This window comes from Bombina bombina, chromosome 6 (assembly GCF_027579735.1).
Source record: "Bombina bombina isolate aBomBom1 chromosome 6, aBomBom1.pri, whole genome shotgun sequence".
Taxonomy (NCBI): domain Eukaryota; kingdom Metazoa; phylum Chordata; class Amphibia; order Anura; family Bombinatoridae; genus Bombina; species Bombina bombina.
Window position 1 is genome coordinate 28,763,574 of NC_069504.1, and position 27,740 is coordinate 28,791,313.

Below are 27,740 nucleotides of genomic sequence, written 5' to 3' on the forward strand. Positions count from 1 at the left end.
ATGTTATCACACAGTGCAGGTAATAATGATATAGTGAGAATGTTATCTCACAGTGCAGGTAATAATGATATAGTGAGAATGTTATCACACAGTGCAGGTAATAATGATATAGTGAGAATGTTATCTCACAGTGCAGGTAATAATGATATAGTGAGAATGTTATCACACAGTGCAGGTAATAATGATATAGTGAGAATGTTATCACACAGTGCAGGTAATAATGATATAGTGAGAATGTTATCTCACAGTGCAGGTAATAATGATATAGTGAGAATGTTATCTCACAGTGCAGGTAATAATGATATAGTGAGAATGTTATCACACAGTGCAGGTAATAATGATATAGTGAGAATGTTATCTCACAGTGCAGGTAATAATGATATAGTGAGAATGTTATCTCACAGTGCAGGTAATAATGATATAGTGAGAATGTTATCTCACAGTGCAGGTAATAATGATATAGTGAGAATGTTATCTCACAGTGCAGGTAATAATGATATAGTGAGAATGTTTTAATGATATAGTGAGAATGTTATCACACGGTGCAGGTAATAATGATATAGTGAGAATGTTATCTCACAGTGCAGGTAATAATGATATAGTGAGAATGTTATCACACGGTGCAGGTAATAATGATATAGTGAGAATGTTATCTCACAGTGCAGGTAATAATGATATAGTGAGAATGTTATCACACGGTGCAGGTAATAATGATATAGTGAGAATGTTATCTCACAGTGCAGGTAACAATGATATAGTGAGAATGTTATCACACAGTGCAGGTAATAATTATATAGTGAGAATGTTATCTCACACTGCAGGTAATAATGATATAGTGAGAATGTTATCTCACAGTGCAGGTAATAATGATATAGTGAGAATGTTATCTCACAGTGCAGGTAATAATGATATAGTGAGAATGTTATCACACAGTGCAGGTAATAATGATATAGTGAGAATGTTATCTCACACTGCAGGTAATAATGATATAGTGAGAATGTTATCTCACAGTGCAGGTAATAATGATATAGTGAGAATGTTATCACACAGTGCAGGTAATAATGATATAGTGAGAATGTTATCTCACACTGCAGGTAATAATGATATAGTGAGAATGTTATCTCACAGTGCAGGTAATAATGATATAGTGAGAATGTTATCTCACAGTGCAGGTAATAATGATATAGTGAGAATGTTATCACACAGTGCAGGTAATAATGATATAGTGAGAATGTTATCTCACACTGCAGGTAATAATGATATAGTGAGAATGTTATCTCACAGTGCAGGTAATAATGATATAGTGAGAATGTTATCACACAGTGCAGGTAATAATGATATAGTGAGAATGTTATCTCACACTGCAGGTAATAATGATATAGTGAGAATGTTATCTCACAGTGCAGGTAATAATGATATAGTGAGAATGTTATGACACAGTGCAGGTAATGATATAGTGAGAATGTTATCTCACAGTGCAGGTAATAATGATATAGGGAGAATGTTATCTCACAGTGTAGGTAATAATGATATAGGGAGAATGTTATCTCACAGTGTAGGTAATAATGATATAGGGAGAATGTTATCTCACAGTGTAGGTAATAATGATATAGGGAGAATGTTATCTCACAGTGTAGGTAATAATGATATAGGGAGAATGTTATCTCACAGTGTAGGTAATAATGATATAGTGAGAATGTTATCACACAGTGCAGGTAATAATGATATAGGGAGAATGTTATCTCACAGTGCCGGTAATAATGATATAGTGAGAATGTTATCTCACAGTGTAGGTAATAATGATATAGTGAGAATGTTATCACACAGTGCAGGTACTCACATAAGTTCATGTCTCACATGCACAGGGTCTATTCTTGTACTTGCAGGTTGTACTCACGATGGACGGAGTTACAATAACAAGGAGACTTTCTCTGTGGGTTCCTGCACCTCCTGTGTCTGCCAGGTAAGGCTTTGCCAGGCTCCAGAAACCCCAATGTATATAAACAACCTTCCAGTTTACTTCTATTATCTGATTTTCTTCAGTCTCTTGATATCGTTAGTTGAAAGGCATACGTAGGTAGGTAGCGATGCACTACTGGGAGCTAGATGCTGTTTGGTGGCTGCACATATAGGCTTCTATTTACCAAGGTCTGGCGGACCTCGCTGAATACGGAGAGCAATACGCTCTCCGTATTCAGCATTGCACCAGCAGCTCACAAGAGCTGCTTGTGCAACGCCGCCCCCTGCAGACTCGCGGCCAATCAGCCGCCAGCAGGGGGGTGTCAATAAACATGATCGTACTCGATCGGGTTGAATTGCGGAGATGTCTGTCCGCCTGCTCAGAGCAGGCGGACAGGTTATGGAGCAGCGGTCTTTAGACCGCTGCTTCATAACTGCTGTTTCTGGCGAGCCTGCAGGCTCGCCAGAAACACTGGGCATCAAGCTCCATTCGGAGCTTGATAGATAGGCCCCAATGCCTCTTGTCATTGGCTCACCAGATGTGCTTAGCTAGTTAGCTTGCTCCCAGTAGTGCATGGCTTCTTTTGAAGCATACATATGGTTTTCAACTAAAGATACCAAGAGACTGAATCAAATTTGACAATATAAGTAAATTGGAATATTGTTTAAAATCACAAGCTCCATCTTAATCATGAAAGAAACATTTGGGTTCTATGTCCCTTTAAAGAATTAGATTTTTTAATTTAGAAAATACCTTTAAAAATATTCAAAGTTTTAAAAATGTTATTAATTAAACATGGCCAGTATAACCACCTTGCCTTATACAAAAGTCAAACACAATTAACACCATACACACTGCATTAACCCATATCGATTTCAGTGATCCATTATTGTCAGTTCCAAGTTCCGTTGGGGAAAAACTAGAATGTATTTTGATCATTCCAAAGACAAACAGATTGCTTTAGAGACCATACTGGAGTCATTTGATGATCATTAAACTACTTTAGAAATGATTTGCTCATCATTAGACATAATCAGACTTGTAAAGTCATCAGCTAAGGTAAAATATACTGGGTGATGACTTCAGAATAATTAGCAGATTACTGATTACTTCACAAGCATGAACAGCCAGTGAATGACTCTAGACTCATTTAAATATTTCAGCCTGTGGGCAAACTTCAGGATGGCTTCTGATGACTGGTCTAGAATCAAAGATTACTTCAGAATGACTCTAGGAAGATCTTCCTTTCTTTCATGTAATTGGCAAGAGTCCATGAGCTAGTGACGTATGGGATATACAATCCTACCAGGAGGGGCAAAGTTTCCCAAACCTCAAATGCCTATAAGCACACCTCTCACCACACCCACAATTCAGTTTTACAAACTTTGCCTCCTATGGAGGTGGTGAAGTAAGTTTGTGCTAAGATTTCTACGTTGATATGCGCTTCTCAGCATTTTGAAGCCCGATTCCTCTCAGAGTACAGTGAATGTCAGAGGGACGTGAAGGGAGTATCACTTATTTGAATACGATGATTTCTCTAACGGGGGTCTATTTCATAGGTTCTCTGTTATCGGTCGTAGAGATTCATCTCCTACCTCCCTTTTCAGATTGACGATATACTCTCATATTCCATTACCTCTACTGATAACCGTTTCAGTATTGGTTTGGCTATCTGCTATATGTGGATGGGTGTCTTTTGGTAAGTATGTTTTCATTACTTAAGACACTCTCAGCTATGGTTTGGCACTTTATGTATTTATATAACTATATAAAGTTCTAAATATATGTATTGTACTTATATTTGCCATGATTCAGGTTTTCAGTATATTTCCATTTGCAGACAGTCAGTTTCATATCTGGGAAATGCTTGTTTATGAAAATGTATTTCTTACCTGGGGTATAGTCTCTTTTTAAAATTGACTGTCTTAGGCTCGCGAGGGCGCAAAATGCAAAAGTTTATTGCGTCATTTTTGGCGCAAGATTTTTTGGCGCGAAGTAGCGTTCGTTGGCGTAAATTCATCATTTCTGGGGTCTTAGTTGACGCCGAGTCCTTTACAAGGTTGCGTCATCCATGACGCGAGTGTGTCGTTTCTGGGCATTTTTGGCTCCAAAAAATATTTTTCTGTTTGTTGTGCGTCATACTTGGCGCCAAATATTTTCATTATTTAAGACCCCATTCCTATTTGCCTCTTGCCTTTTTCTATGTCAGAGGGCTATGCTGTTTGCATTTTTTTCCCATTCCTGAAACTGCCATATAAGGAAATTGATACTTTTGCTTTATATGTTGTTTTTTTCTCTTACATTTGCAAGATGTCTCAATCTGATCCTGTCTCAGAATTCACTGTTGGATCCCTGCTGCCTGATAACAGTTCTACCAAAGCTAAGTGCATTTGTTGTAAACTTGTGGAGATTATACCTCCAGCTGTGGTTTATAATAGTTGTCATGATAAACTTTTACATGCAGAAAATGTATCTATCAGTAGTAGTTTATTACCTGTTGCTGTTCCCTCGACATCTAATGCACAAGATATATCTGTAAATTTAAAAGAATTTATTTCTGATTCTATTCAGAAGGCTTTGTCTGCTATTCCGCCTTTTAATAAACGTAAAAGGTCTTTTAAAACTTCTCATAGAGTTGATGAAATTTCAAATGACCGGCAACATACTGATTTATCCTTCTCTGATGAGGATCTATCTGATTCAGAATATCCTGCCTCAGATATTGACACTGACAAATCCTCTTATTTATTTAAAATGGAGTATATCCGTTCTTTATTAAAAGAAGTGTTGATTACATTGAATATGGAGGAAACTAGTCTTCTTGATATTAAAACTAGTAAACGTTTAAATTCTGTTTATAAACCTCCTGTGGTTATTCCAGAGGTTTTTCCAGTTCTTGGTGCTATTTCTGATATGATTTCTAAAGAATGGAATAGGCCTGGTACTTCTTTTATTCCTTCTTCAAGGTTTAAAAAATTGTATCCTTTGCCAGCAGTTAGATTGGATTTTTGGGAAAAGATCCCCAAAGTTGATTGGGCTATCTCTACTCTTGCTAAACATACTACTATTCCAAAGGAAGATAGTACTTCTTTTAAAGATCCTTAAGATAGGAAACTTGAATCTTATCTAAGGAAGGCTTATTTATATTCAGGTCATCTTCTTAGGCCTGCAATTTCTTTGGCTGATGTTGCAGCTGCTTCAACTTTTTGGTTGGAAACTTTAGAGCAACAAGTATCGGATCAGGATTTGTCTAGCATTGTTAAGTTGATTCAACATGCTAATAATTTCATTTGTGATGCCATTTTTTATATCATTAAAATTGATGTTAGATATATGTCTTTAGCTATTTTAGCTAGAAGAGCTTTGTGGCTCAAATCTTGGAATGCTGATATGACTTCTAAGTCCAGATTGCTATCTCTTTCTTTCCAAGGTAATAAATTATTTGGTTCTCAGTTGGATTCAATAATTTCAACTGTCACTGGGGGGAAGGAAGTTTTTTTGCCTCAGGATAAAAAACCTAAGGGTAAATCTAAAGCTTCTAACCATTTTCGTTATTTCGGCATAATAAGGAACAGAAATCTAATCCTTCCCCAAAGGAATCTGTTTCCAATTGGAAGCCTTCCTCAAATTGGAATAAATCCAAGACATTTAAGAGATCAAAGCCAGCCCCCAAGTCTGCATGAAGGTGCAGCCCTCATTCCAGCTCAGCTGGTAGAGGGCAGATTAAAAATTTTCAAAGATGTTTGGATCAATTCGGTCCAAAATCATTGGATTCAGAGTATTGTCTCTCAGGGGTACAGTATAGGATTCAGAGTAAGACCGCCTGTGAGAAGATTTTTTCCTCTCACGCATTCCAGCAAACCCAGTAAAGGCTCAGGCTTTCCTGAAGTGTGTTTCAGACCTGGAGTTATCAGGGGTGATCATGCCAGTTGCGTTTCAGGAACAGGGTCTGGGGTTTTATTCAAATCTATTCATTGTGCCAAAGAAAGAAAATTCATTCAGACTAGTTTTGGATCTAAAGATTTTGAATCGATATGTAAGAGTACCAACTTTCAAGATGGTGATTTTAAGGACTATTCTGCCTTTTGTTCAGCAAGGGCATTACATGTCCACAATAGACTTACAGGATGCATATCTTTATATTCCGATTCATCCGGATCACTTTCAGTTCCTGAGATTCTCTTTTCTAGACAAGCATTACCAATTTGTTGCTCTTCCTTTTGGCCTAGCGACAGCTCCAAGAATCTTTTCAAAGGTTCTTGGTGCCCTACTCTCTGTAATCAGAGAGCGGGGTATTGCAGTGTTTCCTTATTTGGATGATATCTTGGTACTCGCTCAGTCTTTACGTTCTGCAGAATCTCACACGAATCAACTAGTATTGTTTCTTCAAAGACATGGTTGAAGGATCAATTTACCAAAAAGTTCTTTGATTCCTCAGACAAAGGTAACCTTTTTATGCTTCCAGATAGATTCAGTGTCCATGACTTTGTCTCTAACAGACAAGAGACGTTTGAAATTGGTTGCAGCCTGTCGGAACCTTCAGTCTCAGTCATTCTCTTCAGTAGCTATGTTTATGGAAGTTTTAGGTCTCATGACTGCAGCATCGGACGTGATCCCCTTTGCTTGTTTTCCTATGAGACCTCTCCAACTTTGTATGCTGAACCAATGGTGCAGGGATTATACAAGGATATCACAATTAATATCCTTAAATCCCAATGTTTGACTTTCTCTGACTTGGTGGTTAGATCACAATTGTATAATTCTAGGGGCCTCTTTCGTTCTTCCAACCTGGACTGTGATCACAACAGATGCGAGTCTTTCAGGTTGGGGTGCTGTTTGGGGATCTCTGACAGCACAAGGGGTTTGAAAATCTCAAGAGGCAAGATTACCAATCAATATTTTGGAACTCCGTGCAATTCTCAGGGCCCTTCAGTTTTGGCCTTTGTTAAAGAGAGAACCGTTCATTTGTTTTCAGACAGACAATATCCCAACTGTGGCATATGTCAATCATCAGGGTGGGACTCACAGTCCTCAAGCTATGAAAGTAGTATCTCGGATACTTGTTTGGGCGGAATCCAGCTCCTGTCTAATTTCTGCGGTTCCTATCCCAGGTATAGACAATTGGGAAGCGGATTATCTCAGTCGTCAGACTTTACATCCGGGAGAATGGTCACTCCACCCAGATGTGTTATCTCAAATTGTTGTGGGGGCTTCCAGAAATAGATCTGAGGTACCTGTCCAGGTCCAGGGATCCTCAGGCGGAAGCAGTGAATGCATTGACACTTCTGTCGTGTTATCAACCTGCTTATATTTTCCCGCCTCTAGTTCTTCTTCCAAGAGTGATCTCCAAGATCATCATGGAGCAATAGTTTGTGCTGCTGGTGGCTCCAGCATGGTCTCACAAGTCTTGTTCAGATGTCCAGTTGCCAACCTTGGCCACTTCCATTAAGGCCAGACCTTCTATCTCAAGGTCCGTTTTTCCATCAGGATCTCAAATCATTAAATTTGAAGGTATGGAAATTGAACACTTAGTACTTAGTCATAGAGGTTTCTCAGACTCAGTGATTAATACTATGTTGCAGGCTCGTAAATCTGTTTCTAGAAAGATTTATTATTGAGTTTGGAAGACTTACATTTCATGGTGTTCTTCTCATAAATTCTCTTGGCATTCTTTTAGAATTCCTATAATTTTACAGTTTCTTCAGGATGGTTTGGATAAAGGTTTGTTTGCAGGTTCCTTGAAAGGACAAATCTCTGCTCTTTCTGTTTTATTCCACAGGAAAATTGCTAAACTTCCTGTTATTCATTGTTTTGTACATGCTTTGGTTCGTATCAAGCCTGTCATTAAATCAATCTCTCCTCCTTGGAGTCTTAATTTGGTTTTGAAGGCTTTACAGGCTCCTCCATTTGAGCCTATGGCCTCTAGTTATGAAAGTCTAGAAGACCTGATCTGCCAGTGCGGATCAGGTCCACCAGACTTCGCTGAATACGGCGAGCAATACGCTCGCCGTATTCATCATTGAACCGGCTGCTCACAAGAGCTGCTGGTGCAACGCCGCCCCCTGCAGACTCGCTGCCAATAGGCCGCCAGCAGGGGGGTGTCAATCAACCCGATCGTACTCGATCGGGTTGAATTGTAGCAATATCTGTCCGCCTGCAGGCGGACAGGTTATGGAGCTTGATACATATGCCCCTATGCATTCTTTGGACATTAAACTACTTTCTTGGAAAGTGTTGTTCCTTTTGGCCATCTCTTCTTCTAGAAGAGTTTCTGAATTATCTGCTCTTCTTGTGATTCTCATTTTCTGATTTTTCATCAGGATAAGGCAGTTTTGCAGACTCCATTTAAATTCTTACCGAAGGTTGTGAATTCTAACAACATTAATAGAGAAATTGTTGTCCCTTCTTTGTGTCCTAATAATTCTTTGGAGAGGTCTTTACATTCTTTGGATGTGGTGAGAGCTATGAAATATTATGTTGAAGCCACTAAAGATTTCAGGAAGACTTCTAACCTATTTGTTACCTTTTATGGTTCCAGGAAAGGTCAGAAGGCTTCTGCCGTTTCTTTGGCATCGTGGTTAAAGCTTTTGATTCATCAAGCTTATTTGGAGTCGGTAAAGCCCCGCCTCAGAGAATTACAGCTCATTCTACTAGATCAGTTTCCACTTCTGGGACTTTTAAGAATGAAGCTTCAGTTGATCATATTTGAAAAGCAGCAACTTAGTCTTCTTTGCATACATTTACTAAATTCTACCATTTTGATGTATTTGCTTCTTCGGAAGCAGTTTTTGGTAGGAAAGTTCTTCAGGCAGCTGTTTCAGTTTGATTCTTCTGCTTATGATTTAAGTTTTTATTTTTATTCTTTGAGAATAAACTTATATTTGGGTTGTGGATTAATTTTTTTTCAGCGAAATGGCTGTTTTTATTTTTATCCCTCCCTCTCTAGAGACTCTTGCGTGGAGTTCCACATCTTGGGTATTGCTATCCCATACGTCATTGGCTCATGGACTCTTGCCAATTACATGAAAGAAAACATAATTTATGTAAGAACTTACCTGATAAATTAATTTCTTTCATATTGGCAAGAGTCCATGAGGCCCACCCCTTTTTATGGTGGTTATGATTTTTTTGTATAAAGCACAATTATTTCCAAATTCCTTTGTTGAGGCTTTTTACTCCTTTCTTTATATCACCCCACTTCTTGGCTATTCGTTAAACTGAATTGTGGGTGTGGTGAGGGGTGCATTTTGAGGTTTGGGAAACTTTGCCCCTCCTGGTAGGATTGTATATCCCATGCGTCACTAGCTCATGGACTCTTGCCAATTACATGAAAGAAATGGCTTTATCAGGTTCTTACATAAATGATGTTTTTTGACTAGGGTTTCCTGTTTTTACAATATCAGAAAATAAATCATAATGATTGGGACTGACACCATTGTAACCAACAGTGCTAAAAGTACCGGTGTCTTATAGATGATGCATTAGTGATCATGGCCAGCTGTTTGACTGATGTAATTACTCTATTTCTCTTCAGGATGGAGAAGTCATTTGCACTAAAAAGGAGTGTCCTCGTGTACCCTGCAGTGACCCAGTCACCCTGCCTACAGAATGCTGCCCACGCTGTTTGCTTGGTAAGGGCATAGCTAGGATGAATGCATGTGTTAGTGAAGGCTGCAGCTACAGAATGCTGCCCACGCTGTTTGCTTGGTAAGGGCATAGCTAGGATGAATGAATATGTTAGTGAAGGCTGCAGCTCATGACCTACTTGGTTTTCCATATTCTTTATAATTTTCTGTTTTGTCAATATGTATAGTATTTGCATTGTTACATTGCTAGGTCGTCTGTATGAGTGGTTAATACAACGTAAAAAGATGCATGAAGGAGAGAGGAGAATTTATAGACATGGCCACTGTACCAATCCTTATGAAACTATACAAGGATATTGTATATAAGTATTGCTAGCTAAACCGCACTAGATCTAAAGATATGAAGGGGCCGATTTATTATGACCCGAATGGGGCCAAATACCCCTGTTTCTTAAAACCGCTGCTCCTTAACTCGCCCGCCACCTCTGAGGCTGCAGACATCAATCCGCCTGATAGCATACGATCGGGGTGATTGACACCCCCTGCTAGCTGCGAATCCGCAGGGGGCGGCATTGCACAAGCAGTTCGCCAGAACTGCTGGTGCAATGTTAAATGCGTATGCTGTCGCCATTCAGCGATGTCTGGCGGACAAGATACGCCACAGCGATCATGTCTGCCAGACACTGATAAATCACTCCCGAAGTGTCAAAATATTTGTGATTTTGAAATTCAATTTAAGGTTTTGTGATGATTTTGGGCGTTAGAGGGATCTGTGATTTAGCTTGACTAGTCAGTATATTTAAAGGGACAGTAAACCTTTAAAAAAATGTTATATAATTCTGCACATAGTGCAGAATTATATAACATTACATTAGCCAAACATTTTAAATCATAATATTGCCTTTTTATTTTTAAAAAATATCGCCGTTTTACAGACCCGCTCTCTGGGCTCTGCTGAGCGGGTCTGTTGTTTTTACTGAGCGCATCGGGCCAGCTGTATAGTCACAGCCCGGCCCGACCACGCCATTAGACACAATGCAGCTCGCTCCCGCTGTCAGACAGAGCAGGAGCGAGCTGCATTGTGTCTAATGGCGCGGTCGGGCCGGGCTGTGACTATACAGCTGGCCCGATGCGCTCAGTAAAAACAACAGACCCGCTCAGCAGAGCCCAGAGAGCGGGTCTGTAAAACGGCGATATTTTTTAAAAATAAAAAGGCAATATTATGATTTAAAATGTTTGGCTAATGTATTGTTATATAATTCTGCACTATGTGCAGAATTATATAACATTTTTTTTAAGGTTTACTGTCCCTTTAAGGTACAATCTGCCTTATGTAGGTTCTGGAACTAATCCCTATTTAAAATCCACAGCCTAGCAGGATCTTTATTAATGGCTGGTTTGATCTTAAATATTGTGATTTTAAATAGCCAAATATCCCTCTAATAAAGAGTTGTTGTTTTTTAATTAACAGTTGTGTACGTTAAGTGAGACAATAAAACAGCCAGACATTAAAGGGACGCTAAAGTCAAAATGTACCATGATTTACTTCCATCATCACAGTCCTTTTTAAATGCACACTTTCTGAGGCACCAGCTACTACTGAGCATGTGCAAGAGTACACAGTGTATATGTATATGAGTCTGATGGCTGTCACATGATACAATTAAATGCACACTTACTGAGGCACCAGCTACTACTGAGCATGTGCAAGAGTACACAGTGTATATGTATATGAGTCTGATGACTGTCACACAGTGTATATGTATATGAGTCTGATGACTGTCACACAGTGTATATGTATATGAGTCTGATGACTGTCACACAGTGTATATGTATATGAGTCTGATGGCTGTCACACAGTGTATATGTATATGAGTCTGATGACTGTCACATGTACAAAAAAAGGGAAATTCTTGGTTTATTTGCTATTTATTGTTATCTCTGCTCTCCCTTTCTGTTGTTAAATAAAGAAGCTGTAGCCTACGTTATGAATCTTAAGTAATCAAACACTTAAAGCAACAGTCCCTTTTCATCAGTTTTTTTTTTACAGACATTGAAAGATGTCATTATTTTGCCTTTTGAGTATTATCTGTGACCAAATACAGATCTCTGATTGTAATGTTCCTTTAAACTATAAAGATTTGGTTATAACATATATATTTGGTGTGGGCGCGTTCCTATATACGCCCATGGAGATGTGTGCGCTTGTGTGTTCTGTACATGACCCAGTTACACTGTAACCTGACAGCCAGCTTCCTTCTTCAATAGGCTGCTCGGATGGTCATAAGGAAGGGGACACATGGCTGAGAGACCCTTGTACAAGCTGTACCTGCCAGGTAAGGGCTGCTCCATGGATCAGAATTCCTACATTATGCAATTTTCTCTTCCTTCCATTTTTCCTTTTATTTGTGTAATGTGCAAGCTGTAACTTCAGTTCCTAAGTAAGCATGTGCTAACTTCTAATAGAATCCCCCTTTTGATGAAGAGATCACTTGTTTCACTAGAATACATCTGATACCCATAGAAGCAGTGATTATCTGCACCAGAAGATGCCAGAGAGGCCTTTTATGCAGTAGCATAGCCCGGAGGATAAGGGGGACACTAGCCCACTTTTTTACCACCACAACTCTGCCCCCTGGTCTATCCGGCCAAGCCATAACTATGATTTGCTCCACCCACAATGCATATGATTGACCGGGTAGCCATCAGATTATCACCATAGCAACAGCACCACACAAATATAAACATACAAAGATCAAAGTCATCTGCTTTCACTGCCCCGCAATATGTAAAGCTTTCATTTCAGCGCCACTAGTCAGACGAGGATCATCATTTTCCTATGACTGTTATGTAATCTTCATTTTATTGTGGTCTGGAGTATAAGGTCAGTACATGTTTAGGAATATTAGGTCAGTACGTGTTTAGGAATATGAGGTCAGTAGGTGTTTAGGAATATTAGGTCAGTAGGTGTTTAGGAACATGAATATTAGGTCAGTACGTGTTTAGGAATATTAGGTCAGTATGTGTTTAGGAATATAAGGTCAGTACGTGTATAGGAATATTAGGTCAGTACGTTTTTAGGAATATTAGGTCAGTATGTGTTTAGGAATATAAGGTCAGTACGTGTTTAGGAATATTAGGTCAGTACGTTTTTAGGAATATTAGGTCAGTAGGTGTTTAGGAATATGAATATTAGGTCAGTACGTGTTTAGGAATATTAGGTCAGTATGTGTTTAGGAATATAAGGTCAGTACGTGTTTAGGAATATTAGGTCAGTAGGTGTTTAGGAATATGAATATTAGGTCAGTACGTGTTTAGGAATATTAGGTCAGTATGTGTTTAGGAATATAAGGTCAGTACGTGTTTAGGAATATTAGGTCAGTACGTGTTTAGGAATATTAGGTCAGTACGTGTTTAGGAATATAAGGTCAGTACGTATTTAGGAATATTTGGTCAGTACGTGTTTAGGAATATTAGGTCAGTATGTGTTTAGGAATATTAGGTCAGTAGGTGTTTAGGAATATTAGGTCAGTTGGTGTTTAGGAATATTAGGTCAGTTGGTGTTTAGGAATATTAGGTCAGTACGTTTTTAGGAATATAAGGTCAGTAGGTGTTTAGGAATATAATACTGTACAAATTAGATTAAGATTAGCGCCAAGCGATTATCCTTATGCTCCCTCACAGGTAATCTTCCCTATGATTACCAATTTTTGAAAATACAACAACAAATTAATTGCAGTTCAGGAGCGCTAAAAAAGCTTAAAGGATGATATGGAGACTATATTAAAGTAATAAAATAATGTGTGTAATTTATTTGCTAAAATAGCATACAGATTAATGCATTTTCTTCTAAAAAATTATAAAACAAAGTATTTCAAACAACAATAACAGAGACAAAAATTATTCACTAGAATAAAAGACAGAAAAATTATATTTAAATAAGGGACGTCTCCCTATATAATTGATGTTTATATATATATATATATATATATAAAACCAGATTATTGTTTTGATTGGTAGATGTTTTACACTTGATAACACATTCCTATGATTTTATAATTATAACCAAGTATTATATATATAATTACCACCTTAATCCACCTTATATGATATTGGATATAAAAACAAACACAGTAAAAATAAAGTGTATTTAAAATAATTCCACCCTATCGTGACAAATTGTCAAATAAAATGTTCATCAAAAATGTTTCGATTTTAAAAGTTCATTTTGTCAATGAAAATGTTTCAGTTTAAAAGTTCATTTATATTGTGCAATCCGATACACTTTTGTTCTCAGAAAGATGTGTCAATTTGTAAATAGATAAATTTGTAACACTTGAGTCTTTTGTTGCAAGTTGTAATAAATGTTTAGAGGGCTTACCGGTTCTTCTGACACTCTCTGTGTCTGGCGATTTTTCAATTTGTCTTACCGGGAAGAATTTTTGCGCCTCTTATCAGCCTTCCAGTCTTGTACGATACAAGATTCTCCTGGAACCTGATTTTCAGAGCCAGATCTTGTCTGTGTGACCCCGGTATTCCAATACCCTCTCCTTTGGCTGTCAGTTCCAGTGGCAGACTTTTAGGACTGGGTATAAACTTGCGATACACACTCCGGTGTGTCAGCAGCTTTTCCAAAATTCGATATACAAACGGCCGTTTGTTTTAACTTACTGCTTCTTCCCTCGTACTCAATTGGTGTTTGAGATCTTGCAGGGGCTGTTCGAGCTGTGGTAGGTAACGTCTATGCGTTTCGCCGGTCGGCTTTATCAAGACGGATGAATATTAGGTCAGTACATGTTTAGGAATATTAGGTCAGTATGTGTTTAGGAATATAAGGTCAGTGCGTGTTTAGGAATATTAGGTCAGTACGTGTTTAGGAATATAAGGTCAGTACGTATTTAGGAATATTTCTTCAGTACGTGTTTAGGAATATTAGGTCAGTACGTGTTTAGGAATATTAGGTAAGTAGGTGTTTAGGAATATTAGGTCAGTTGGTGTTTAGGAATATGAATATTAGGTCAGTACGTGTTTAGGAATATAAGGTCAGTATGTTTTTAGGAATATAAGGTGTAAGGATTTAGTAGAGAGTGAGGATGGATCTCAACTGCAGAGTATGCAAAATAAATGATTTGTATCACTTTTGGCAAATGGACTATTGAACAGCATAGACCAAGCTGCTTTCAGTGAAGTTGTTATTCTCAAGTAATTGAATTGCAGATCAGAAACTTGTCTGGCAACGAATGATGTAAATCACATATGCTGTTGAACGTCACAGCATTAGTATAGACATAAACAAAGGCTGGATCAGAAGAAATATATAAAAAATAAATCAATTTCTTAGTAGCAATCTTTAGAGTTCAGCTAGCTCCCAGTATGATAAATCTTGATAAAGAAAAGCAGAGTTCCAGAAAGCAGGTAGTGTTGCTATTAGTGCTGGAGTAAGATATAACAGTTCAGTGTGAAGTGTAACTCTCAGTTTTAGACACTGTTAGTTAGTTTGTCACAGAACGGTATACACATGTGCTGATAGTCTTGCGGTCAGTAGTGCAGCAGGGAAAAGCAAAGTTCAAGGTTTATTTGTACAGCACAGCTTAAAGTAACTACAGTGCTTACCCCCAGTCACCGGATGGTGTGTAATAGAAGCAGAATTAATTCTGAGATGTCCTTGTACTTAGTCCGTGGGAGGTTGTTTGTAGAAAAGTTGCACTGTGTTGCAGTGGAAGAGAGGTTGAAGTCCGGTGTGTGAGAAACGCTTCAGTGGCACAGATGAGATAGCAACTGAGAGGGAGACAGCAGCAAACATACTGCAGTATGAAATAAGTCTCTGTTGTAGCGTGCACGCTAAAAAGAAAAACTCGCCTCTGTAAAACTTTCTGTAGGCAAAATGAGCATATGAACCGGCAGTAAAAAATAAGTAATCCCAAGGTAGTAGCTGGTTCAGTAATTGGAAGAAAAGCAGACTGGTTTGTTTTCAGAAAAAACACACAGCAAGTGGAAAACAGACACGCTTCAGAGCTAGTCTAGAAACTTAATAATTAAGCACCTGTCTGCAGTCAGCTGATGCCTTAAGTACAGGTAAGGCTGAAGTCAGGTGAATGGGAAAGGCATAGGTAAAACATGGAGCGGAATCCATACATAAGGTGAATGGGAAAGGCATAGGTAAAACATGAAGCGGAATCCTTACATACGCCCCCCTTCAAGCAAGCCGATCCTCGGCTTGATGTTTAGGTCTAAGGGGATATCGTCTGTGGAAACGAGAGATGAGTCTAGGTGCATCTATATTGGTATAAGGCTCCCAAGTGTCATCATCAGGTGAGTAGCCTTTCCATCTGACCAGATATTGTAAGACACCTTTATGCCGTCTGGAATCCAGGAGGTCTTGAATTTCATAAATGTCCGGATCTAGGGGTACAGGTACAGGTGGTAAAATGGTTTTCACTGAAGGATCATCTGAAGCTGGTTTAAGAAGGGACACATGAAAAGTAGGATGGATGGGTATAGAACTAGGAAGGTCCAGAGTAACTGCATTTGGGTTAACAACGTGAGTGATAGTGAACGGTCCGATATATAATCCTGCTAGTTTTTTACTGGGAACAGGGATTTTGATGTTTTTTGTCGAAAGCCAAACTTTATCGCCTATGGCATAAGATGGTGATGGTCGTCTGCGTAAGTCGTAGTATTTCTTCTGTGAGGTCTGAGCCTGTTGAATATTTGTTTTTAGAAAGTGGAAGTTTTCAGCGAGCTTCTGTACTAGATCATCTACAGAAGGAGAATTTGGGTTATCTGTTTGTTCCAGGGAGAAATGAGGATGAAAAGCTTAGTTTGCAAAGAAGGGTGAAACTTTGGTGGATGAATTAACCGAGTTATTGTAGGCAAATTCGGCCAGATATAGGTATTGTGACCATTCATTTTGCTGATAAGAGCAATAACAGCGTAGATACTGCTCTAGCCATTGATTTAATTTCTCTGTTTGGCCATTTGTTTGTGGATGGAAGGCAGTACTTAGGCGATGATCAATTTTCAGTTGAGCAGAAAGACTTTTCCAGAACTTCGAGGTAAACTGAGTACCCCTATCAGTTGTTATGATGGAAGGAATTCCGTGGTATCTGACAATCGAATTTAAGAAGAGTTGTGCTGTCTCACTATAAGTGGGAAGTTTGTTAAAAGGGATAAAATGAGCCATTTTGGTCAGGATGTCTGTGACAACTAGAATGGTGTTGAAACCTGAACTCACAGGTAATTCAACTATGAAGTCCATGCCGAGATGTAACCAAGGTCTATCAGGTATTTGAATTGGAAGAAGATGTCCATACGGCTTGGCCCTTTCCTTTTTGGAAGTAATGCAGATGGAGCAGTTTGAGATATAGTTTTTCACAGATGTTTCCAAATTTGGCCACCAGTAGGATCTGCTGAGAAGTTCCTTTGTTTTCATAATACCTGGATGTCCAAGGAGAGGTGGATCATGATGTTGTTTAATTAGAGCAGATCTAAGAATCTCGGGGACATACAAGAGAGTCCCATGATAGTAGAGGTTGTTTCTACGAGATAGTCGGAGTTGAGGTAGCTGAGGATCTGACCGTAAAGCTCTTTGAAGTTGCGTCTTGAAAGTGGACAGTAGACCCAAAAATCTATCTGGGGGAATGATAGAAGTAGATTCCTGAGTGTTTGGAGGTCTAGGGTCTTTCCTAGAAAGTGTGTCCACCTTTCCATTTTTAGAGCCGGGCCTGTAGATGATTTGATAGTTAAACCTGCTGAAGTATAGGCTCCATCTTACCTGTCGACTAGAGAGAGTTTTATTCCTCTGTAGGAACTCGAGATTACGGTGATCTGTGTAGATGATTATTGGTAAGACGGTGCCCTCCAGGAGATGCCTCCAATGTTCAAAGGCACGTTTTATCGCCAGGAGTTCCTTTTCTCCAACAGCATAGTTCATCTCAGGTGCAGAAAGAATTTTGGAATAGAAAGCTACTGGATGTAGTGGTTGGGATATACTGCGTCTTTGCGAGAGGACAGCTCCAAGGGCATAATCGGAGGAATCCACCTCCAAAATGAATTGGAGAGAAGGGTCAGGAAATTGAAGTATTGGAGCTGAGCAGAAGGAGTTTTTTAATGAGTTGAAAGCTTCAGTTGCCTTGGAGTTCCAGGTGAAAGGTGTACTGGAACTGGTGAGTACAGTGAGAGGTTTAGCAATTTGAGAGAAATTTTTAATAAACTTTCTATAATAGTTGCTAAACCCGAGGAAACGTTGTAGTTCCTTCCTATTTTTTGGTTGTGGCCAGTTTTTTACTGAATCGACTTTGTTAGCCTGCATTTGGATACCTTTTGGGCCAATGGAGTACCCCCAAAAATCTATTTCCTTGGTGTGGAATACACACTTTTCTAGCTTTGCATATAGCCTATGAACTTGAAGCCTGGAAAGTATCCAACTAACATGTTTAACATGTTCTTCAAGCGTGTTTGAGTACACTAGAATGTCGTCCAGGTATACGACCACACAAGTATCAAGAAGATCGTGAAATATATCGTTAATAAAATACTGGAATGTGGCCGGGGCGTTAGTTAACCCGAACGGCATTACTAGGTACTCAAACAGGCCGTATCTTGTCCTAAAAGCGGTCAACCACTCATCCCCTTCTCTTATGCGGACAAGGTTATAAGCCCCTCTTAGATCTAATTTGGTGAAGATTTTGGCATGTTGGAGGCGTTCAATGAGTTCGGGGATGAGTGGTAGGGCATACCTGTTTTTTATCGTAATTTTATTGAGTTCCCTGAAGTCGATGATTGGTCGAAGGGAGTTATCTTTGTTTCTTACAAAGAAGAACCCGGCTGCTGCTGGAGAGACTGAAGGACGTATAAAACCTTTTTTTAAGTTTTCATCTAAATACGTCTTTAAATGATCAAGCTCGGGTTGGCAAAGAAGGTAGAGATGACCGTAGGGAGGAGTGGTACCAGGTTTGAGGTCGATCGGACAGTCATACGGCCGATGAGGAGGTAGAGTATCAGCTTCCTTCTTACTGAATACGTCTGCAAACTTCTCATATACTTTAGGTATGTGTGGAGTTTCTGTCAAATGGAAGAGAACAGAATGATTTAGACAGGTTTGCTGGCAATATGGTGAATCAAATTTTACTTCCAAAGAACTCCAATTGATCACAGGTTCATGTAAACGAAGCCATTGCAACCCTAGTACAATGGGGAAAAGAGGAGAGGTAATAACATCAAAGGTGATGTATTCCTGATGTGAACCTAGGGTGGATACCAGAATGGGAATTGTATGCTGAGTAATAGGACCAGAAGAAATTTCAGACCCATCTACAACCCGTATAGAGACAGGAGACAATTTAGTGATGAGAGGTATTTTATTTTTTTCAACAATAGCTTTATCTATGTAATTCCCTTGGGCTCCTGTGTCAATTATAGCTTCTTTCGTCATGCGATTGCTGTCCCACTGTAAAGAGAGGGTTAAAGTACAGTGAATTGGTTTATCATGTTCAATCATTGAAGTCAAATGTAAGAGAGACTTACTATTTTTATTTTTACGTAGGGAGGGGCATTCGCGGATAGGATGGTTTGGACTTCCACAATACATACACAGTCCTTTTGATTTTCTTCTAAACCTTTCTTCAGAGGTCAATGGACCCCTCATAAAGCCTATATCCATAGGTTCAGGCACACTTGATGAAGAAGCAGTTGGAGGAGGATGGAATGATCTCTTGTAAGAAGAATCCCCAATTTGACGCTCTGACTTTCTTTCGCGAAGCCTTCTATCTATTTGCATTGAGAGCTTCATGAGGCCGTCTAGGGAGTCAGGGAGATCAGTTCGGGCTAGCTCATCTTTAACTGCTTCCGAGAGTCCTAGGCGAAATTGGTTTCTTAAGGCAATCACGTTCCATTGGGAGTCAATGGCATGTTGTTTAAACTCCGTTATATAAACTTCAACAGGACGGTTGCCTTGCTTTAGTTTCCGCATCTTGCTTTCTGCAGTCAATTGTAAATTTGAGTCTGAATAAAGTTCATCCATGACTGCTAGAAAAGACTGTAGGGATGATAGAATAGTATCGTTGGTTTCAAAGAGCGTGTCTGCCCAGATTCGGGGTTCACCCCGTAGATAGGTAATCATTGTGAGCACTTTAATCTTATCATTAGGATATGTGAGTGGCTTAAGGTTGAAAGTGAGGAGGCAGGCATTCCTATATTGGCGATAGAGACTCCTATCACCATTGAACAAATCAGGTGCTGCAATCTGTGGTTCCACAATAGATTCAGCAGCTTTTGCTTTGGGAGGAGTTGTCTCTCTTATAACCTTAGTTAAAGTCTCATTTTCAACCTTTAGATCTCTAAGGCCTTGACTGAGTTCATCTACTCTTTTAGACAGGTTGTAAACGAATTGGGGCAATTCTGCTGGATCCATATTTTTTAAGGCTTAATTATTCTGTAAGGATTTAGTAGAGAGTGAGGATGGATCTCAACTGCAGAGTATGCAAAATAAATGATTTGTATCACTTTTGGCAAATGGACTATTGAACAGCATAGACCAAGCTGCTTTCAGTGAAGTTGTTATTCTCAAGTAATTGAATTGCAGATCAGAAACTTGTCTGGCAACGAATGATGTAAATCACATATGCTGTTGAACGTCACAGCATTAGTATAGACATAAACAAAGGCTGGATCAGAAGAAATATATAAAAAATAAATCAATTTCTTAGTAGCAATCTTTAGAGTTCAGCTAGCTCCCAGTATGATAAATCTTGATAAAGAAAAGCAGAGTTCCAGAAAGCAGGTAGTGTTGCTATTAGTGCTGGAGTAAGATATAACAGTTCAGTGTGAAGTGTAACTCTCAGTTTTAGACACTGTTAGTTAGTTTGTCACAGAACGGTATACACATGTGCTGATAGTCTTGCGGTCAGTAGTGCAGCAGGGAAAAGCAAAGTTCAAGGTTTATTTGTACAGCACAGCTTAAAGTAACTACAGTGCTTACCCCCAGTCACCGGATGGTGTGTAATAGAAGCGGAATTAATTCTGAGATGTCCTTGTACTTAGTCCTTGGGAGGTTGTTTGTAGAAAAGTTGCACTGTGTTGCAGTGGAAGAGAGGTTGAAGTCCGGTGTGTGAGAAACGCTTCAGTGGCACAGATGAGATAGCAACTCAGAGGGAGACAGCAGCAAACATACTGCAGTATGAAATAAGTCTCTGTTGTAGCGTGCACGCTAAAAAGAAAAACTTGCCTCTGTAAAAGTTTCTGTAGGCAAAATGAGCATATGAACCGGCAGTAAAAAATAAGTAATCCCAAGGTAGTAGCTGGTTCAGTAATTGGAAGAAAAGCAGACTGGCTTGTTTTCAGAAAAAACACACAGCAAGTGGAAAACAGACACGCTTCAGAGCTAGTCTAGAAACTTAATAATTAAGCACCTGTCTGCAGTCAGCTGATGCCTTAAGTACAGGTAAGGCTGAAGTCAGGTGAATGGGAAAGGCATAGGTAAAACATGGAGCGGAATCCATACATAAGGTGAATGGGAAAGGCATAGGTAAAACATGAAGCGGAATCCTTACATAAGGTCAGTAGGTGCTTAGGAATATTAGGTCAGTAGGTGTTTAGGAATATTAGGTCAGAAGGTGTTTAGGAATATTAGGTCAGTAGGTGTTTAGGCATGTTAGGTCAGTACGTGTTTAGGAATATAAGGTCAGTAAGTGGTCTGAAGTATTTGGTCACTATGTGGTCAAGAATATTAGATGAGTATTAGGTGATACAACTCTGCCCCCTGGTCTATCCGGCCAAGCCATAACTATGATTTGCTCCACCCACAATGCATCTGATTCCGCCATCCTGCCACAGCCCCACCCAAAAATCACTAGTAGCCAAGATATAATTTCTAGAGATGCCACTGCTTTTATGGGCAAAGGAGGCTGTAACAGAAACTCAGATTTTCCCTGTGCTTTACATAAAAATAGGTGAGACCCCTCATTTGACAGAGGGAATACTTTAAAATATAGGTGATTTCATTAGTACTGAGGAAAATCTCAACTAGTATGAGTCATTTGTAGGTGACTGGCATGAAAAGACAACCCTCTTCTTAATGTATTTAATGTATAAAGGGACTGCAATGGGTAGTGAAGAAAATATATCTTTTATGAAGAAAACCATTTGACCAGGTTGCCATCAGATTATCACCATAGCAACAGCACCACACAAATATAAACATACTAAGATCAAACAAAGTCATCTGCTTTCCCTGCCCCGCAATATGTAAAGCTTTCATTTCAGCGCCACTAGACAGACAAGGATCATCATTTTCCTATGACTGTTATGTAATCTTCATTTTATTGTGGTCTGGAGTATAAGGTCAGTACATGTTTAGGAATATTAGGTCAGTACGTGTTTAGGAATATTAGGTCAGTACGTGTTTAGGAATATTAGGTCAGTACATGTTTAGGAATATAAGGTCAGTACATGTTTAGGAATATAAGGTCAGTACATGTTTAGGAATATAAGGTCAGTACATGTTTAGGAATATAAGGTCAGTACGTGTTTAGGAATATTAGGTCAGTACGTGTGTAGGAATATTAGGTCAGTAGGTGTTTAGGAATATGAATATTAGGTCAGTACGTGTTTAGGAATATTAGGTCAATACGTGTTTAGGAATATTAGGTCAGTACGTGTTTAGGATATTAGGTCAGTAGGTGTTTAGGAATATGAATATTAGGTCAGTATGTGTTTAGGAATATAAGATCAGTACGTGTTTAGGAATATTAGGTCAGTACGTGTTTAGGAATATAAGGTCAGTACGTGTTTAGGAATATAAGGTCAGTACATGTTTAGGAATATTAGGTCAGTAGGTGTTTAGGAATATTAGGTCAGTAGGTGTTTAGGAATATTAGGTCAGTAGGTGTTTAGGAATATTAGGTCAGTTGGTGTTTAGTAATATGAATATTAGGTCAGTACGTGTTTAGGAATATAAGGTCAGTACGTGTTTAGGAATATAAGGTCAGTACGTGTTTAGGAATATAAGGTCAGTAGGTGTTTAGGAATATAAGGTCAATAGGTGTTTAGGAATATAAGGTCAGTAGGTGTTTAGGAATATTAGGTCAGTAGGTGTTTAGGCATATTAGGTCAGTACGTGTTTAGGAATATAAGGTCAGTAAGTGGTCTGAAGTATTAGGTCACTATGTGGTCAAGAATATTAGATAAGTGTTTGGAAGTATTAGTTCAGAAGATGGTTGAAAATATTAGGTGAGTATGTTGTCATGAGTATTAGGTGAGTATGTGGTCAGGAACATTAGCTTAATATGTGAACAGGAGTTTTAGATAAGTACTTGGTCTTGAGAAATAGGCCACACATATTAGGTCAGTAAGTCATCAAGAGTATAAATTCAGTGATAAGTGATAAGGAGTATTAGGTCAGTATGTGTTTGGGATAATAAGGTAGGTAAGCAACCAGGAATATTATCTCAGTAAGCGTAAAGGAGTATAAGGTCAGTATGCGTTTGGGATTACTAGGTCAGTAAGTGGTCAGGAGTTTTAGCTCAGTAGGTGCTTTTGGAGAATTAGGTCAGTAAGTGGTCAGGAGTTTTAGCTCAGTAGGTGATTTTTTTTAGAGAATTAGGTAAGTAAGTGGTCAGGAGTATTAGGTCAGTAGGTGTTTTTGGAGAATTAGGTCAGTAAGTGGTCTGGAGTATTAGGTGAGTATGTAACATAATATAGTAGATGAAGTTAAAAGAAGACAGAAGTCTGTTGAGTTCAATCTATACAGAGACTACCTTGTTTACAATAAATAATGGGCCAATTAAATGTAATACAATTAGAAGCCAACCCATATAACACAAGCAATCATATAACTGAATTATTTGTTTTAAAAAATATATCTAATTAATTTTTAAATGTATGTAAGGTATTGACATTCACTACCTCCTTAGTCAATGCGTTCCACAATTTGATTGCTCGTATAGTAAAAAAAACCGTTTACATTGCTGGAGTTTAAATCTCCTCTCCTCCTGCCCTAAAGTGTGACCTCTTGTCACAGAAAATTGACTTGGAATAAACAGAGTTTCCACCAACTCTGTAAATGGGTCTCAATTATATTTATATAAAGTAATCATGTTTCCTCTCAAGCGCCTTTTTTTTTCTAGTGAAAACACACTCAGTTTGGCTAACCTTCATTCCCATTATTAGTTTTATGGCCCTTCTCTGAACTTTTTCTAATTGTTTTGAAATTGGTGCCCACAACCAAACTCCATAATTAAGGCGTGGTCTTACCAGGGATTTATATAGCAACAGAATTATGCTTTCGTCCTCTGCATCTATGCCTCTTTTATTACATGCTATTATCTTATAAAGCCACTGCCTTGCATTGCACACTTATTTTTAGCTTATCTATAAGTCACCTAAATTATTTTCTTCCTCTGCTTTACTAAGTCTAGTCCCATTTATAAAAAGTAGTCTACATGTTTTTACTTCTAAAATGCAGTACCTTACATTTACCAATATTAAATCGCATTCTCCATTTACCAGCCCATTTCTCCAATTTCTTTTAATCCCTTGCAAAGCAATTACATCCTGCAATGACCAAATCACCTTACTCAAATTTGATAATCAACAAAAATAGAAAAGATGTTACTTAATTTTTCCTCCAAGGCATTTATAAAAAATATTAAAAAGAACAGGGCCCAGTACTGATTTTTGGGGGACTCCACTAATTACCTTTGTCCAGTCTGAGTATGATTAGTTTATTACTACTTGTTGCTCCCTGTCTTTTATCCAGATATTTAAGAGTTTATTTATGAGCCAATATTTTCAGCTATTTTTAGTCCCTTAATTTAGTACAGTAATCTCTCATGGTGGCTGTATCAAAAGCCTTTGCAAAATCAAAATATATTACATTAAACTGCAATGCATGTAATAAACACTACTATATAGAATAATATGCACAGATACTGATCTAAAAATCCAGTATAAAAGCTTCTAAAAACTTACTTACAAGCTCCCAGTTTAGCACTGGTGATGAGGTTAGGCTGGGACACCCAGTGAAAGGGACTGGGAAAACAAGAAGAGCAGAAACCTCCCCCTTCACTGCATATGGAAAGACAGATAACACAAACAGGAGCCAGCAGGAGTCTGTAGACATCAGTATACATCTGACACTTTGGGGCTTGGTTATGAGTCTAAAAATCAGCTCAATGTTATTAAAAACAAGCAAAACTTTACATTGTTACAAAAACACTACCACATGGGCTGTACAAATGGATCATCTACAAAACATTTATGCAAAGAAAAATCTAGTGAATAGTGTCCCTTTATGTTTTTCACCCTTATCTATATTCTTACTTATCTCCTCATAGAAACTGTATCATTATATTTGACAAGAGCTATTCATTCCTGAATATACTCTTGAATATAATCCCTTTCAGCATCTTCCCCACTACTGCAGTCAGGCTTTCTGGTCTATAGCCTCCCTTTTTACAGTGGCACCACATCAGATTTACACCAGCCCTGGAGTACTATATCTGAGGACAATGTGCCTTTAAAAATTAAAAGCAGAATTTTGGCCATGAAAGTGCTGTTCCCTTAAAACACGTTGCAGTATTCCATCTGCACCTGGAGCTTTATTTACCTTAATATTATATAGTTATTTCCTGATATCATCTAAAGATAACCAGTTATTGGTATTAGCTTGCATGTTCTATTTTCTTTCAATGTCTCTCCCACTTGTTTCTCTCTTGTGTGTACTGTAGAAAATAAATAGTATAGTACCTCCTTTTTCTCCTGTCACTGTTATTTATGCCACCCTTCTTAATGTACCTATATTTTCCTTCTTAGATTTTTACCATTTTATAATTAAAAAAACTTTTAGGGTTTGACTTAAAATCAGTAGTGGTCAGGAGCATTAGGTCAGCAGGTGATAAGAGTATTATGTCAGTAAGTGGTTCAGAGTATGAAGCCATAATGTGGTCTGGAGTATTAGTAAGTGGTTAGAGTATTACGTTAGTGGTCTGGAGTATTAGGTAAGTAGGTGCTCAGAAGTATTAGGTGATTATATGGTCAGGGATTTTAGGTCAGTAGGTGGTAAGAGTATTATGTCAGTTAGTGATCTGGAATATTAGCTCAGTAGGTGCTCGAGAGTATTCATTTACTGTATAGTCAGGGATATTGGGTCAGTAGGTGGTAAGAGATTATTTCAGTAAATGGTGTGGAGTATTAGGTTATTGAGTGGTCACATTAGGTCATTATGTGGTTTGGAATATAAGGGCAGTAGTGTTTAAGAGCATTAGGTTAGTATGATGTTTGTAGTATTAGTTAAATAACTGTTCAAGAGTTTTAGGTTAATAGTTGTTTGGGAGTATTAGGTCAGTATGTGGTTGGGAATATTAGGTCAGTAAGTTGTTAGGAGTATTAGGTTAGTAGGTGGTAAAGGTATTAGGTCAGTAAGTGGTTGGCAGTATTAGTTCAGTAAGTGGTCAGGAGTATTAGGCTAATAAGTGCTTGGGAATGTTAGTTCAGTCTGAGAGGTCAGACGTATTAGGTCAGGAATACTAGATTATTAAATGGTTGGCAATATTACTTTAGTAAGTGATCAGGAGTATTAGGTCAGTAGGTGGTTTGGAGAATTAGGTCAATAGGTGGTAAAAGTATTAGTTCAGTAAGTGGTCAGGAGTATAAGGTCAGTAGGTGAACAGAGTATTAGGTCAATGAGTGGTTGGCCGTATTAGTTCAGTAAGTGGTCAGCAGTATAAGGTCAGTGTGTAGTTTAGAGGAAGTGGATAGGAGTATTAAGTCAGTAAGTGGTTGATAGCATTAGTTCAGTAAGTGGTAAGGAGTATTAGATAAGTAGGTGGTAAGAGTATTAGGTCATTAAGTGACTTTAAATATAAGGTCAGTAGTGGTCAGGAGTATTAGGTCAGTATGTGGTTGGAAGTATTATTTCAATAAGTGGTAAGGAGTATTAGATCAGTAGGTGGTAAGAGTATTAGTTCAATAAGTGGTCAGGAGTATTTGGTCAGTATGTGGTTGGAAATATAAGGTCAGTAGTGGTGAGGAATATTAGGCCAGTAGATGGTTGGGAGTATTAGGTTAGTAGGTGGTAAGAGTATTAATTCAATAAGTGGTCAGGAGTATTAGGTCAGTATGTGGTCAGGAATATAAATTCAGGACTATTATGTGGTTGGTAGTATATATCAGTAAGTGGTCATGGATTCAGGTAGGTAAGCGTGGATTTGTAACAATGGTATGTTGTTTTCTTCTTGTGTAGCTGTATATTGCCTCTTACATGTGCTGAAAGCAATACACAAATTACATGATGACTGATAAGTCTAGTATTATAATTTCCATATCTAAATTTTTGTGTTGCTGTCTTACACCTGTGTCACTTTCTTATTGTTGTTAGAACAGGACAGTCCTGTGTCAGCGGGAGCAATGTGCAGAACTGATCTGTACAAAGAGATACACTCCACCCGGGCAGTGCTGTCCTGTCTGCCAGCCAGGTGAGACCTACACACTGTATGTATGACTAAGGTCCACCCAGTCATAGGGGAACCTACACATATGCATGACTGGAGACCACCCATCAGTCGCAGGAGACTTACACACATGTATGAAAAGAAACCACCCATCCGTCGCAGGAACCTTACATACATGTATGACTGGAAGCCACCCATCAGTCACATGAGACTTACACACATGTATGACTGGAAACCACCCATCAATCAGAGAAAAATTACACACATGTATGACTGGAAACCAACCGTCAGTCACAGGAGCCTTACACATATGTATGACTGGAAACCACCCATAAGTCAAAGGAGACTTACACACATGTATGACTGGAAACCACCCATCAGTCACAAGAGACTTACACACATGTATGACTGGAAACCACCCATCCATCGCAGGAACCTTACATACATGTATGACTGGAAGCCACCCATCAGTCACATGAGACTTACACATATGTATGACTGGAAACCACCCATAAGTCAAAGGAGACTTACACACATGTATGACTGGAAACCACCCATCAGTCACAGGAGACTTACACATATGTATGACTGGAAACCACCCATCAGTCACAGGAGACTTACACATATGTATGACTGGAAACCACCCATCAGTCAAAGGATACTTACACATATGTATGACTGGAAACCACCCATCAGTCACAGGAGACTTACACATATGTATGACTGGAAACCACCCATAAGTCAAAG

General features: G+C 38.6%; 1 protein-coding gene across 1 annotated transcript in view; it reads left to right on the plus strand.

The window, feature by feature from the left end:
• Positions 1-27,740, plus strand: part of KCP (kielin cysteine rich BMP regulator) — a 565,655-nt gene that overhangs the window by 144,147 nt on the left and 393,768 nt on the right. The window contains 4 exon segments of the mRNA XM_053716343.1: positions 1,887-1,963; positions 9,495-9,591; positions 11,815-11,882; positions 26,921-27,017. Of these exon segments, the coding sequence (XP_053572318.1) occupies positions 1,887-1,963; positions 9,495-9,591; positions 11,815-11,882; positions 26,921-27,017 (339 nt within the window).